General features: G+C 47.3%; 1 protein-coding gene across 2 annotated transcripts; it reads left to right on the top strand.

Moving 5' to 3' along the window:
- The first annotated feature begins 3,605 nt into the window (after nt 1-3,605).
- Rab19 (RAB19, member RAS oncogene family) lies at nt 3,606-12,400 on the top strand. 2 transcript variants are annotated; one of them, XM_069997320.1, is made up of 4 exons: nt 3,606-3,772; nt 6,756-6,968; nt 7,792-7,975; nt 11,179-12,400. In XM_069997320.1, exons 2-4 carry the CDS (start codon nt 6,768-6,770, stop codon nt 11,448-11,450), a joined length of 657 nt encoding a protein of 218 aa, XP_069853421.1. In that variant the 5' UTR covers nt 3,606-3,772; nt 6,756-6,767; the 3' UTR covers nt 11,451-12,400. The 2 variants fall into 2 exon arrangements, with proteins under 2 accessions (XP_069853421.1, XP_069853423.1); XM_069997322.1 differs by having other exon boundaries at nt 7,798-7,975.
- Nucleotides 12,401-16,310: the final 3,910 nt, after the last annotated feature.

Consider the following 16,310-nt stretch of genomic DNA (forward strand, 5'->3'; position numbering starts at 1 on the left):
GATAAGAGTCTCACAGACTTTCCTACCCAGGCTGGCTTTAAACCATAATCCTTGGATCTCAACCTCCTGAGGCTTAAGGCGTGAGCCACCAGTAACACACATATATTTCTGAGCCAAGGAAAACATGTCTACAAAGACAGGAGAGAAAGAAACAGTTTTAAGCATTAGACATAGGCAGTGGTTCATGCCTGTAATCCAAACTACTCAGGAGGCTGAGACTTGATATCATGCTTTGAAACCAGCCTAGGCAGGAAACTCCCTAAGACTCTTCAACTAACCAGAAAATAAACAAACAAACAAAAAAGCCTGAGTGGAGCTATGTCTCAAGTGATGGAGAACAGCCATGAGGGAAAAAGCTAGGAAACATGGCCTAGCCCCTGAATTCCAGCCCCAGTACCAGCAATAAATAAACAAATGTGAAATACACCTGTGCATACATGTGTGTATATATACATATGTATGTACATCCACAAATATGCCAGTGGATACATGGGTGTATTCACCCTCCACGACAATCATGTCCTCCACAGTTTGTGCCTAGAGTCACTTGGTTGAGCTGCTTGGGCAGGAAGAAACATCATCTCTGGGCTGGGTTTCCATAACCAGCTGGACATTCTTTTTTTTTTTTTTTTTTTTTTGCAAGTCCTGGGGTTTGAATTCGGGGCCTGGGCACTGTCTCTGAGCTTCTTTTGCTCAAGGTTAGCACTCTATCACTTGAGCCACCGTGTCACTTCTGGCTTTTCTGTTTATGTAGTATTGAGGAATTGACCCCAGGGCTTCATGAATGCTAGACAAGCACCCTAACGCTAAGCCACATTCCCAGCCTCCCAGAAGGACATTCTAACCGTTGATTTGTACCTCTGGATGCTCTCTGTGCTCTCCCAGTGCTAGTTTCTGACTCAGCTGCCTTTTTCTAAGAGTAATGTCTGGAGCAGAAGAGAGAAAACATTTCACAACTAACCTCACTGACACCAACACTGAAAAGGCTTGTTTCCTGCGCTCCAGCCCAGGAGCTGATGATGGATCTTGACCTACGTTCTACTTCCAAGTTGCAGGCTTGTAATGGTGATTCTTAAAACCATGGCCTGCAGCAATAGGTGCTAGAGATAAGAGTTTCTTAGTTTGTCTGGCAGGGCTAGCTTTGAATCTCAATCTTTATATCTAAGCCTCCTGAGTAACTAAGATGATAGGTGTGAGCTATCAGTGCCCAGCAAGGTGGAATCTTATGTAAGACAAGTTATATTTTATATGTTGACCTGGGTGGGAAGTGCGGCTAAGCATACTCAGTCCCAAGTCCTAGGTCCTAGATTGCAATAGCAATCCATTTATCAAACAATGGGTAAAAATGTTCTAGGGAAGAATAAATTGTCTTCTATCTCAGGACTTCTCAAGTGTTTTGAACTTACAACATACAGGAACAAATACTGCATTACTCCCAGTACAATTTGCACATGTACAACTCACCTAAACATTCCACAAAACAGTACCTTTTTAAAAAAATTATTTGTGGAGCATGAACTCAAAGTCTGGGCGCTATCTCTGAGCTTTTAGTGTTCAAGGCTAGCACTCTACCACTTAAAGCCACAGCTCTACTCATTTTCTGGTGGTTAATTGGAGAAAAGAGTCTCATGGACTTTCCTAGTGGGGCTGGCTTTGAACTGTGATCCTCAGATCTCAGCCTTCTGAGTAGCTAGGATTACCGATGTGAGTCATCAGCACCTGGCAACAATTACTTTTTTTTTTTTTTTTTTTTTGCCATGGGGCTTGAACTCTGGGTCTGGGCACTGTCCCTCAGCTCTTCAGCTCAAGTCTAGCATTCTACCACTTGAGCCACAGTGCCACTTGTGGCTTTTTTTGCTTATGTGGTGCTGAGGAATCGAACCCAGGGCCTCATGCATGCAAGGCAAGCACTCTCCCACTAAGCCACCTTCCCAGTCCCAACCACAATTCCTCCTTATATGAAATACAGTCAGATTTTTCCCCCTAGTTCTTTTCTTAGAAAAATTCTAGTTGCCACCCACTACAATTAATTTCATGATTCATTCATAGGTCTCCACCCACAGTTTGAAAACTCTGCACGTATCTGCCAGGATGTTTCTGGTACCATTTTGTTTCCAGTAACACATAGTGCTGTGTAAACTATGCTACAAGTTACACCAGGTGCAAAAGAATCTAGTGGTCATGGGATAGACTCTGAGAATTGTATGTAATATGTAATATTACATCTATGCCACACTTTATGGGCAGAAGTAGTCAGGAAAGCTCAAGTCAGCTCTTTGCCTCTACTACCAGTGTAGGGAACTAATAAACTATTTCCTTAGACTCAAAAGTTAACTTTGGCTGTAGGGTAGAATTAGTAAGTCAGCCAGAAATTATGTTCAGCTTTGTCTTCTATTCATTCAAAGTCTTTCAGTGTTGTTTGTTTATTTTACTTGTTTGAGGCTCCTCAAAGAGTTATTCGAATCTGTATTCTTAGCTACACAGATCGGAGTCATTAAGACGTGAGGATCTCAGTTCAAAGCTGCCTGGGCAGAAAAGTGTGTGAGAGTCTTTTTTTTTTTTTTTTTTTTTTTTTTTGGTCGTGGGGCTTGAACTCTGAGCTTGGGCACTATCCCTCAGTTCTTCAGCTCAAGGCAGGTGCTCTACTGCTTGAGCCACGGCACCACTTCTGGTTTTCTAGTGGTGTATTGGAGATAAGAATCTCACGGACTGGGCTGGGAAGGTGGCTGAGTGGTAGAGCGCTTGCCTTGCATGCCTGAGGCCCTGGGTTCAATTTCTCAGCACCACATAAGCAAAATGAAAAAAGCCGGAAGTGGCGCTGTGGCTCAAGGGATCGAGCGCTAGCCTTGAGCTGAAGAGCTGAGGGACAGCACCCAGGCCCAGAGTTCAGGCCCCACGACCGGACCCAAAAAGAAAAAAAGAAAAAGAAAAAGAAAAAAAGAATCTCTCACAGACTTTCCTGCCTAGGCTGACTTTGAACCTCGATCCTCAGATCTCAGCCTCCTGAGTAGCTAGGATTACAGGCATGAACCACCAGCGCCCGGCAAGACTCTTTTATATCTCCAATTAACCAGCAAAAAGCCAAAAGTGGAACTGTGGCTCAAGTGCTAAGGTGCCAGCCTTAAAGAGAAAAAGCCAAGGAAGAAGTTTGAGCTCATCAGTACACACACACACACACACACATACACACAAAATTATTCAGAGGATATATTGTATACATGTGTGGAAATGTAATAATGAAACCCCTGTAGGTACAACTAATGTATATGAAGGGGGGGAGGGAGGGAGGGAGGGAGACCAAGAGAGACAAAGAGATAGAAAGGAAGGAAGGCAGGCAGGCAGGCAGGAAGGAAGGAAGGAAGGTTATGATGCCAAGCATGGAATAGCCAGGAAAATGCAGGATGAAGGACCCACAAAAGGCCATAGAAAGGACTAGGGGTGGCTTAACGCCTTCAGGTTGAGAGCAAGGGTCTGTCCCTGCTGTTGGATCTGCTGGGATGAAGGATGCTGGAGAAAGAGCTGGCTAGCACCTCACCTGCGCTCTCGCACCCCTAGGCGGCTGGGGCTCGGAGCAGGTGGGAGGAACCGGCTCGCTTTCCTTTCACTTTCTCAGGCCACCAAACCTGACACCTGGGGCCAGAACTACAGTTCCCACCACGCAGCGAGGCAGGAGGAAGAAGGGGCGCCGAGGGCTGCGAAGGAAACCAGCAGAATAAGAAAACATTTACCTGCCTGCCTGGCGAGGCCAGAGTTGGAGCCCAGGAAGCCACAGGTGAAGGAGGAGGGCGCCGGTGTGGATGTGTGATGGGGGAGGGGAATGTTGCTGGAGGATTTGCAAGGCATGGAACCCAAAGCAGAGGGGCGTTTGTAGAAATCCTGGGGGCTTACTGGGGAAAAAGCTGAGGAGAGGAAACAAAGTCTCAGCTCACGTTACAGTGATAAAACACCGGAAGTGGAATTAGCTTCCTTCAGTTGAGAAGTCAGACAAATTAACAACAACAACAACAACAAAAAGAGTTTGGTTGTGCCTCTGGTCTGCTAGAGGATATAGCCATATGTGGCATCCAAAGCCCAGGTTGGATGTACAGATTAGATATTTGTGTGTATTTTAACTTGTGATGCTATAATGTGTGTATGGTGGTGTGTGTATGATGGTGTGTGTGTGTGTGTGTGTGTGTGTGTGTGTGTGTGTGTGCACGTGCCATTACTAGGGCTTGAACTCAGGGCCTAGGACTATCCCTTAGCTTTTTCTGCTTTTTTCAAGGCTGACACTCTACCACTTAGCCGCAGCTCTACTTCCAGCCTTTTGGTGGTTAATTGGAGCTCAGAGTCTTATGGATTTTCCTGCCCAGGCTGGCTTTAACCGGAGATCCTAGGATCTCATACTCCTAGAATAGCTGGGATTATAGGCATGGCCTTTTCATTGGTATTAGAGAACACCAAAAGAGCATGTGGGGAAGTGAGGCAGGGTGCGCCAGGGCAGGGATAATTGACAGTATAGCAAGTTTCATTTTCAAATGCCATAAGGTTGCATTTACCCTCAGGAGGTATTTGATGAGGAGGCTTAAGTCAGCATCCTGTGAGAGAGAGTTTAGCATGTAAGGGATGCTCACCTTCAGGGATCAAGCCATGCAGCTTCTTACATCATAAGAGCTGTCATGAGCAATATAACTGGACACATGCTGGCTGAGTGAGGGACAACTGACAAGTAGAAAACCCAGAAAGGTCTCAATGAAGCTAAGTGCTGGTGGTTCATGCCTGCAATCCTAGCAGGTTGAGATCTGAGTTTAGTGGTTCAAAGCCAGCCCTGGTAGGAAAATCCATGAGACTCTTATATCCAATTAACCACCGGAAAACCAGGAGCAATGCTGTGGCTAAAAGTAGTAGAGCACTAGCCTTGAGCAAAAGAGCTCAGGGACAGTATAGTGGACCTGGGATGGGCTCTGAGAATATAATTTTTTTTTGGGGGTCCGGTCGTGGGGCCTGAACTCTGGGTCTTGGCGCTGTCCCTCAGCTCTTCAGCTGAAGGCTAGCACTCTACCACTTGGGCCACAGCACCACTTCCGGCTCTTTTCTTTTTGCTTATGTGGTGCTGAGGAATCGAACCCAGCGCCTCAGGCATGCAAGGCAAGTGCTCTACCACTGAGCCACCTTCCCAGCCCTCCAACTTTTTTCTTTTTGCTTATGTGGTGCTGAGGAATTGAACCCAGGGCCTCGTGCATGCAAGGCAAGCGCTCTACCACTGAGCCACCTTCCCAACCCTGAGAATATAAATTTTAAATAATCCTCCCAAGTAATTCTGGTAATCATTTAATTTAGAAAGACATTGTCATTAGAAATCTTTGTTATTTTTCATACTATGATAAAACTTCCTATTTTTTTTCTTTGTGTCTGTGCATGTGTATATGTGCCAGTAATGGGACTTGAACTCAAGGCCTCTTGTTCTTGCTTAGCTTTTCTGCTCAAGGCTAATCACAGTTTACGCAGTTTAAGGTTAGCCTGAGCAAAAAAGTATGTGATACTGTTATCTCCAATAAACTAAAAAAAAACCCCAAGAACTGGAGCTGTAGATCAAGTGGTAGAGCACTACCCTTGAGCACAAAAGCTCAAGGAGAGTACGTAGGCCCTGAGTTCAAGCCCCACAACCAGCACAAAACAAACAAAAGAAAAAAAGTATCTGCCAGGCACTGGTGACTCACATCTGTAATCCTAGCTACTTAAGAGGCTGAGATCTGAGGGTCCTGGATCAAAGCCAACCTGAACAGGAGTCCTCAAGAACTCATCTCCAGTTAACCACCAAAAAAACACGAAGTGGCACTGTAGCTCAAAGTGGTAGAGTGCTAGCCTTGAGCAAAAGAGCTCAGGGAGACAGTGTTCAGGCCCTGAGTTCAAGCCCCATGACCACCACCACCAACAACAAAACAACAAAAATCTCATGGACTTTTCTGCCTGGGATGGCTTCAAACCATGATCCTCAGCTCTCAGCCTCCTGAGTCACTAGACTATAGGCGTGAGCCACCAGTGCTTAGCTTCTGGCTGGGCATATGAATTATTCTCAAAACTCCCAATTTCCTGGTCAAGGTAAATGAGTTGCCAACTGGAATAAAAATCCCTTAAGGGCTTCCTGACAGCCCCTGTCAATGCTTGCATGTTGTCTGGGTGCTCAGCCGTCCTTCAGGTGAAATCCACATTGTCATGTCCCACACCCGCCTCATGCCATTTCCTCTGCCATCATGCTTTCTGGCTCTGGCCTAGGATTTCATCCAATGCTATCTTCTGCTAAATTGGCTGTTCACTGAGCCTGTCAGAAAATGCCAGTAGGGCTAGGCTCTGGTGCCTCATGCCTGTAATCCTAGTGACTCCGGAGCCTGAGATCGGAGGATCACAGTTAGAAGCCATACCAGGCAGGAAAAGGCTAAGATTCTTACCTCCACTTCATCAGCCATGGAACTGTGGCTCTAGTGGTGGAGCACTAGCCTTGAGCAAAAAGAGCTCAAGGACAGGGCCTAAGCCTTGAGTTCAAGCCCTAAGATCGGACCAATAAATAAGCAAGTAAATGCTAATAGGACCAATCTGAGGATACCAGAAAGCAATGCCAATACACTTCAGGGCAGTCATTGGCCTCTTTCCTCCATCAAGATGCTGGCACTGGGAAAAGCTAGAGTCCCCTTCTGTCCTCCCTTTCCCCTGGGTCTCTAGTACCTAGCAGACACTAAGGAGAACTTGGATTCTTTCCTTCCCTGTGTCTATTCTAGGAAACTAGCACCATGCCATTCTCCAGCTCAGCCAGGACTGCCGATGAGAACTTTGACTACTTGTTCAAGGTCATCCTCATTGGAGATTCCAATGTGGGAAAGACATGTGTGGTTCAGCACTTCAAATCTGGGGTCTACACAGAGACGCAGCAGAACACCATTGGGGTGGACTTCACAGTTCGCTCCCTGGAGATCGATGGCAAAAAAGTGAAGGTCAGAGGGGAGGAGGGGGCCCGCCTGTCTTTTAGCCAGAGCTTCCTACATTCCAGCCCAGGCTTATATGCATTGGGACATCCACCTTATAAGTAAGACATGAACACAGCTGGACGCTGGTGGCTCACGCCTGTCATCCCAGCTACTCAGGAAGCTGAGATCTGAGGATCTCAGTCAGAAGCCAGCCTGGGGCAGGAAAGTCCATGAGATTCTTATTTCCAGTTAACCACCAGAAAAAGCCATTAGTTGGAGGTGTAGCTCAAAGTGATAGAATGCTAGGCTTGGGCAAAAAAGCTCAGGGACAGTGCCCAGGCCCAGTTCAAGTCCTAGCACACACACACACACACACACACACACACACACACACGCAGTAAAATCAAAGTAGTCCCATCATATTTTCTTGAGTGGGGAGTCTTAAAAGAAGAGCCCCAAAATCTGGCTAAAGGATGACTGAGGTGAAAAAAACAAAAAAACAAAACAAACAAACAAAAAAAACGCCGGTGGCTCACGCCTGTCATCCCAGCTAGTCAGGAGGCTGAGATCTGAGGATCATGGTTCAAAGCCAGCCCAGGAAGTAAAGTCTGTGAGACTCTTTTATCTCCCATAAACCACTAGAAAACCGGACGTGGCGCTGTGGCTCAAGTGGTAGAGTGCTCGCCTTGAGCTGAAGAGCTGAGGAGGGACAGTGCCCAGGCCCAGAGTTCAGGCCCCAAGGCCGACAAAAAAAAATAGGGGCCCTTCGGTAGCAGCCTCCTGTCCCTCCGTCCCTGGTGCAGCCGCCAGCAGGGCCCTGGCTGAGCCGCTCTGCCTGCACCCTCCGCAGATGCAGGTGTGGGACACGGCGGGGCAGGAGCGCTTCCGCACCATCACCCAGAGCTACTACCGCAGCGCGCACGCCGCCATCATCGCCTACGACCTCACGCGACGGGCCACCTTCGAGTCTGTCCCGCACTGGATTCACGAGATCGAGAAGTACGGAGCGGCCAACCTGGTCATCATGCTGATCGGTACGCTTGCTATGTTTTCTTTCTTTCTTTTGGTCATGGGGCTTGAACTCAGGGCCTGGGCGCTGTCCCTCAGCTCTTCAGCTCAAGGCGAGCACTCTACCACTTGAGCCACAGCGCCACTTCGGGCTTTTTCTGCTTATGTGGTGCTAAGGGATCAAACCCAGGGCCTCATGCATGCAAGGAGAGCATTCTACCACTGAGCCACCTTCCCAGCCCTGGTGTGAACACTTCTTTTTTTGGGGGGGGGGGAGGGGTTCGGTCGTGAGCCTGAACTCTGGGCCTGGGCGCTGTCCCTCACCTCTTCGGCTCAAGGCTAGCGCTCTACCACCTGAGCCACAGGGTGCGCACACTTTAAGGGCAGATTTTGCCCCACACCAGTTTCTCATTGGGGAAGATCTGGAATGGGTGGGACAATTCTAAGATGGAAACTCCTGCAGATGTGGGCACAGAAGCTGTGTAGACCACCCAAGAAATACTGCTGGAAGAGCCGGGCAACAGTGGCTCATGCCTGTCATCCTAGCTACTCAGAAGGCAGAGATCTGAGGATCAAAGTTCAAAGCCAGCCCGTGGAAGGAAAGTCCATGAGATCTCTTATCTCCAATTAACCACCAGAAAACCAGAAGTGGTGCTGTGACTCAAGTGGTAGAGTGCTTGCTCTGAGCTGAAGAGCTCAGGGACAGAGCCCAGGCCCAGAGTTCAAGCCCCACGACGATCACTACCACCACCAAATACTGCTGGAGTCCAAGGTTAACAGCCCCTCAGATGAACCTGACTTTGAATGACAACACACACTCTTTAATGAACATTTTTTTTTTTGGGAGGGTCCGGTCGTGGGGCCTGAACTCTGGGCCTGGGCGCTGTCCCTCAGCTCTTCAGCTCAAGGCTAGCTCTCTACCACTTGAGCCAAAGCGCTACTTTCGGCTTTTTTCTTTTTGCTTATGTGGTGCTGAGGAATCGAACCCAGGGCCTCATGCATGCAAGGCAAGCGCTCTGCCACTGAGCTACCTTCCCAGCCCCCAACACACACTCTTTAAGAACCTAAGTGAACAGGACTTCCCTCCCCCCCTCACCCACCCCAAGGCTCTTGCCTAAAATCCTAACTACTCAGAAGAGGCTTAGATCTGAGGAGCTAAGAGACACAGTCTCACAGAGCTTCATGAGTAGCTAGGATTACAGGTGTGAACCACTGGTGCCCGGCTCACTGGGCTATTTTGTTCACAGCTGGTACTGTACCACTTGAGCCATGCCTCCAGTTCTGGCTCTTTGCAGATTAACTGGAGATGGTTGTCTCCAACTTTTCTGCTTGGGCTAGTCAAGTAGAGATCCGTTGATCTCCATCTGAGTGCTAGGATTGGCACCAGAGTCATCTACCCCTCAGTTCTTTTTTTGTTTGAACTCAAGAACCTCAATCTTGCTAGGCAGGTGCTGTACTACTTGAGCCACATCCCTAACCTTCCCCTCAGTTCCTACCATTCTTACAGAATTGTAAAGGCAGAGAATGACTCTTTTTCCATTCATCTGTGGCTTCATTTTAGTAAAATTGCCTTCAATTACAACTCGCATGTTATGGTATAACTTAAAAGTATGCTTTTTAAAAATTTTTAATTTTAGTTTTTGTCAAGGTGATATACAAAATGGTTACAGTTACAGGTTTTTATTTTTAAGGTCCTGGAGACTTTATACTTGTACTCTATTGCTTTACCCACACCCCTGCCTGGCTTAAGGGTTTGTATTTTGGGCATCGTGGGGCTTGAACTCAGGGCCTGGGTGCTGTCTCTGAGGTTTTTTGCTCAAGGCTAGTGCTCTACCACTTTGAGCCACAGCAACAGTTCTAGTTTTTGAGTGGTTAATTGGAGATAAGAGTCTCAAGGGGCCAGGCACGGGTGGCTCACACCTGTAATCCTACCTACTCAAGAGGCTGAGATCTGAGAATTGCAATTTGAAGCCCGCCAGGCAGGAAAGTCCAGGAGACTCATCTCCAATTAACTACCAGAAAAGAGTGGTGCTGTGGCTCAAAATGGTGGATTGTTACCAGTGAAAAAGCTCAGGGACATCACTCAGGTCCTGAGTTCAAGCCCCACACCTAACCACCACCCCTCCAAAAAAAATAAAAACAAAAACAAAAAACAACTCTCACAGGACTTTTCTGCCCGGCTTTGAATCATGATCCTCAGATCTCAGCCTCCCGAAGAGCTAGGATTACAGGCTGGGCCCAGCGCTGAAGTTATTTCTGAGTCAGGTTCTTTTTGCCTGGGTAGGCCTAGCAAAGGAGATCCTCTTATTTACACTTCCCACTGTAAATACAAAGTAGGCACTCCCTACCAACCCCTTTTTTTCTGTTTAGATTTTTTTTTCTTCTGTTGGGCTTTAATTCAGCTCAAGGCTAGCACTCTACACTTGAACCACAGTGTTACTTCCGGTTTTCTGGTGGTTTATTGGAGATAAGAGTCTCATAAACTTTCCTGCCCAGGCTGGCTTTGAACTGTGATCCTCAGATCTCAGCCTCCGGAGTAGTAGTGGTAGGGTTACAGGTGTGAGCCACAGGCACCCAGCTTGAGATAGAATCTTAAAACCTTTTGGAAGTGGTGCTGTAGCTCAAGTGGTAGAGCGCTCGCCTTGAGCTGAAGAGCTGAGGGACAGCGCCCAGGCCCAGAGTTCAAGCCCCACGACCGGACCAAAAAAAAAAAACAAAACCTTTTTTACCTGGACTGGTCTGGAACCACCACCTATCCAATCTCAGCCTGCTGTATAAATGAAATGACAGGTGCATGCTACCCTACGCAGCTCTTGGTAGATATTGGGGGTCTCCTTAACATTTTGCCCTTGCTGACCTTGAACTTCAATCCTCTGGATCTCTACCTCCAGAGTTGCCAGGATTGTGGGCATGAGCCATAGGTGTCTAGTTTAAAAAAAAAAAAATTTTTTTTTTTTTTTTGGTTGGTTGTGGGGCCTGAACTCGGGTCTGGGCGCTGTCCCTCAGCTCTTCAGCTCAAGGCTAGCACTCTACCACTTGAGCCACAGCGCCACTTCCGGCTTTTTCTCCTTATGTGGTGCTGAGGAATCGAACCCAGGGCCTCATGCATGCAAGGCAAGCGCTCTACCACTGAGCCACCTTCCCAGCCCTAAAAATTTTTTTCTTAAAGGTCATTCTGGAGAGAAAACCAGGTTACTCAGTGGGATAGCTGTGTAACTTTCACCTGCAGGAAACAAGTCAGACATGTGGGAGAAACGCCACGTGCTGTTTGAGGACGCCTGCACGCTGGCAGAGAAGTATGGCCTCCTGGCAGTTTTGGAGACTTCAGCCAAGGAGTCCAAGAACATCGATGAAGTCTTCGTGCTGATGGCGAAGGAGCTGATCGCCCGTAACAGCTTGCACCTGTGCGGGGAGGGCGCGACGCAGCCCGGCTTCCCCCAGGATTCCAGCCCCATTCTCCTGGCCCAGGCGCCCACTGAGAAGACACATTGCTCCTGTTGACTGGTGTCTCCTGGGCGCAACACAGGCCGCTGAAGAGGCTTGACTCATGTCCCTAGCCCTGCAGGCCTGAATCAGCAGCTCTGCAGATTGGGAACTTTGGGTAGCGGGTGGGGGCGGGGAGGGGGGGGTCAAGATTTCTTCTCCCCTTTCCCTTTTGTCTCCACTACCCCCAATTGTAATCTGATTCCTACTGGGTTTTGCTTCTTGAAAATGAAGGCTAGAAAGAAAGAAGAGAGGAAGGATGATGGAGACCCAGCAGATGACTGTTTTAGAATACTCTAGAACATGTTGTAGCAGCTCAGGCAGGGGGAAAAGGAAAGCCTGCAGTGAAAAACCAAACTACTGTCACCATTTTGTTTCATGATATTTGTATCTCAGGTCTTCATCTTGGAGAAGACCTGATGACAAAAGCACTGGAAATACTGCTTTGTGAGTGATGAGGTACATCTGAAGGGGACAGGAATTGGACCCCACTTTGTCCTAGATGGGCTGATTCGGTCACCCTAGTTTCCCCATGAGGCTATGAGAGATGCCTACAATTTCTCTAACACACTGAATGATTAAAATTCAGGTGTTAAAATTCAGGTCTGAATTGAACTTGTATTGGCTCGTTGCTGACTAGCAAACTAATATGCATGGTTTCCTCTAGGTGTCAAGCAAGCAGCTGGCACCCCACTTCACAACTAAAACTAAAGGAGGGCTGGCACTCAGTGGTACAACACCTATTTGCCCAGAATGTGCAAGGCCTTCCTTAGGTGGATTCAATCCCCAGTATTGCAAAAAGAAATGATAATAAAGTGAATAAATACAAACATAATGGAGGGCTGGGTGTGGTTACGGAAACCTGCAGTCCAGCACTTGGGAGACTGGAGCAGGATCATGGCCATCTTGGCTGTACAGTGAAAGTGATCTCAAAAACAGAAAACAAAAGGCTAGAGGCATGGTTCAGGTGGTACAATGTCTGCCTTAAAGAGTAAAAAGCACCACACTGAGTTCTAAGTCTGGTTCTAAAAAAAAAAAGCAGCTAGGCAGGGGTGGCTCATGCCTGTGATCAAAATCCATGAGACTCTTTCTTTTTAGTCCAAGACTGGGACTCAAACTTCATGCCTCTTTCCCTCATTGGCTGATGCTCCAAGAGCCATTCCTCCCAACCCCATGTCCATGAGACTCATCTCCAATTAGCTACCAAATGAAATTAAAAAGCTGGAAAGTGGAAGCATGACTCAGGTGGTAGAAAGCTAGCCTTCACAAAAAAAAAAAAAAGGGGGGGTGGGGTGGGGATATTGCCCAGGCCCTGTGCTTGAGACCTAGGATTGGCACAAAAGAAAAAAAAAAAAAAGAACATCAGCTTGCTCACCAATGGGAGGGAGAACAGCATGTGTTTAATATAATTACAGCCGTAAACTATAACAACCTGAGAACAGTTATTCTCTCTGCATGTATCTCAGCTACCTCTGAGACCTAGTCAGCTCCTAGGACAGTACACTGGGAGAAGGAATGATGCAGAATTGAGACCTAAAGCCCTCCCCACGTTACCAGTGTGCAAACAAGGCCACCCGAGTCCCACCCACGTAATTAGCCAGCCTGGCCTTCCATGCCACTCCAAAAACCTTTAAGTACATACTGGAAGTATGTACATACTGTGTGCACAAAGCTCAATAAGGGGCCGGGAGCTGGTGGCTCATGCCTGTAATCCTAGCTACTTAGGAGGCTGAGATCTGAGGATCACGGTTCAAAAGCCAGCCTAGGCAGGAAAGTCGGTGAGACTCTTAACTCCAATGAACCACCAGAAAACCGGAACTGGCACTGTGGCTCAAATGGCAGAGCGTTAGCCTTGAGCTCAAGAGCTGAGGGACAGCGCCTAGGCCAAGTTCAAGCCATGACTGACCAATAAATAAATAAATAAATAAATAAGTAGAGAAGAGGGAGAAGGAGGGAAGAGAAGGGGAAAAGAGAAAGAGAAGGGGAAATGAGGAGGGAAAGAAGGGGAGATGGGGAGAGTAGAAGACAGAGAGGAAAGAGAGAGAGAAAGAGAGAGAGAGAGAGAGAGAGAGAGAGAGAGAGAGAGAGAGAGAGAGAATCTGGAGCTTGACAGGTCCCAATCTGCCTGTTGGTTTTTTTTTTTTAACTATTTTTTTGTCTTGTCTTTTTGGTACTGGGGATCAAACCCAGGACTTTGCACTTGCTGGGTAGGTGCTTTGCCGCACAGACTGGGCAGTGGGCATGGGCAGACAGGGCAGGAAGGAGATTACAGTATTATTCTCCCAACTCTCCTGTGGCATGGGTGGTAGTAACAATGGAGTTGCAGAAAAATTAAATTCTGAAGGGACATTTTGCTGGAGTAAGATGATACAACACCCTGACATTTCATCGTGTTCACTGAGGTCTAATGTATTTACACATGTGAGGAAATCTGTCAGCCAGTATTTCATTGTTCCCCCACTCTTTCTAAATCCCTTCTCAAGATGTCACTGACAAAGTGACATGGGCAACAATGGTACCACTGTAGCTAACTCTGGAATCTTTCAGCAGTATACACAACCAGAATGGAGCACCAGCTATCAGCTGGCTTTTGAAGAAGGTATTACTTGTAATTTCTCTTATCTCCAATAAACCATTAGAAAACCAGAAGTGGTGCAGTGGCTCAAATGGCAGAGTAAGTGCTCACCTTGAGCTGAAGACCTGAGGGACAACACCTAAGCTCAGAGTTCAAGGGCCACAACAGACCAAAAAAAAAAGTCTCAGATACTTCCGGCCTGGGCTGGCTTTGAACTACAATCCTCAGATCTCAGCCTCCTGAGTAGCTAGGGTTACAGGTGTGAGCCACCAGCGCCCAGCTCAGAATTTTTTTTTTTTTTTTTTTGTCGGTCGTGGGGCTTGAACTCTGGGCTTGGGCGCTGTCCCTCAGCTCTTCAGCTCAAGGCGAGCGCTCTACCACTTGAGCTACAGCGCCACTTCCGGTTTTCTGGTGGTTTTATTGGAGATAGGAGTCTCACAGTCTCTCCTGCCCGGGCTGGCTTTGAACCATGATCCTCAGAGCTCAGCCTCCTGAGTAGCTAGGATTACAGGCGTGAGCCACCAGCGCCCAGCTCTCAGAATTTTTTTATATGTATTTTTTATTGTAAAAATACTGTACAGAGGGGTTACAGTAATGAGTAGGGTTAATGAGTACATTTCCTATTGAGCATTGTTACCTCCTCCTTTGTTTTTCCCCTCCCATCTCCCTTCCCTCCCCACCTCCTGAACCCCTTCCTCCTCACTCCCCACCCAAAATTGTAAAGTTTGTTTTCAACAGTGTCTTGTGCATCTCACTTACAATGGGTCAACCTGTATCCTTATTTAAGCATTTTGTTATATCCCTTCCCCTCCCCAAATTATAAAAATGTGTATACAAGATGCAGGACACTGGAATCAGATACAGTGAAAACAGGGGTTATACTGTGGGGTCAGAATTCACTTTTTTTTTTTTTTTTGGGTCCGGTCATGGGGCCTGAATTCTGGGCCTGTGCGCTGTCCCTCAGCTCTTCAGCTCAAGGCTAGTGCTCTACCACTTGAGCCACAGCGCCACTTCCGACTTTTTTCTTTTTGCTTATGTGGTGCTGAGGAATCGAACCCAGGGTCTCAGGCATGCAAGGCAAGCGCTCTACCACTGCGCCACCTTCCCAGCCCCCAGAATTCATTCTTTTTTTTATTTTTTCAGAATTCATTCTTAACAAGTGCGCTTGCACACCTACTGAGAGGGCTGGAGGATGGAGCTCAGGGCGAAGAACTTGCCTGTTAAGCCCTCTTAGATCATGGCCTCTGATCAGATTAGGGTTCCATCACTACCTGTGCATGTGTGCATGCACACGCTACACACTACACACCACACACAGGGATCTCAATCCCTGCAATCATGCATCACAGCAGCCTCTCAAGTGCAGCTTTCTCACAGAAGGCTGGGATGTTCAGTCAGCTGGCAAATTGTCCTCCAGGCATCTAGGATAAAACAGATGCTATTACATAACCACCAGCATCACCCCCTGGATTTAAGTATTAGGTTTTTCTGCCCTAGTTGGTGTTTCTGCCATCCTCTCAATCTCAAATAGCTGGAATGGCAGGCACACATCACTTTGCCCAGCTATGGACTGAGGATGGGTTTGGTACGCTCTTCTGCCTGGGCTGGCCTACAACTGTATTCTTCCAATTGTCAGTCTTGAAGTAGCCAGGATTACAGACAGAAGCCATAATTGCCTGGCTTCTTTTTTCTTTGCAGAGCTGAGGATAGAACTCTGGATCTTGGACCCATTAAGCAAATGCCTATCACTGAACTACATTCCTAGCTAAACTGCCAAAGTGCCCAGAATAAAGTGTATACTCAATAAATGGTAGCTATTAGAAAAATCACAAGAAGAGCTGGGAGTCGGTGGCTCATGCCTATAATCCTAGCTACTCAGGAGGCTGAGATCTGAGGATCACAATTCAAAGTCAGCCAGGCAGGAAAGTTCGTGAGACTCTTATCTCCAATAAGCCACTAGAAAACTGGAGGGACGCTGTGGCTCAAGCACTTGAGCCTCAGCGCCACTTTTGGCTTTTTTTTTTTTTTCTTCTGCTTATGTGGTGCTGAGGAATCAACCCCAGGGCCTCATGCATGCAAGGCAAGCACTCTACCACTGACCCACCTTCCCAGCCCCTACTCAAAGGTTTTTGCTATGACAAAGTAGGAGAGAAAGAACTGGAAAATATTGTAAACAAATTATAAACAGTGCTTCCCATGGTTTTGTTTCTCTCATACTCAGGAGACTATGGGTATTTGGTTTGGGCAATTCTTCAGAAGTTTGAGTGACAGTGCTGTCACTTAATAGTGAAAACCTAGAGCTA

Source organism: Dipodomys merriami, unplaced genomic scaffold (assembly GCF_024711535.1).
Source record: "Dipodomys merriami isolate MVZ:Mamm:240054 unplaced genomic scaffold, mDipMer1.0.p SCAF_5, whole genome shotgun sequence".
NCBI classification, from domain to species: Eukaryota; Metazoa; Chordata; class Mammalia; order Rodentia; family Heteromyidae; genus Dipodomys; species Dipodomys merriami.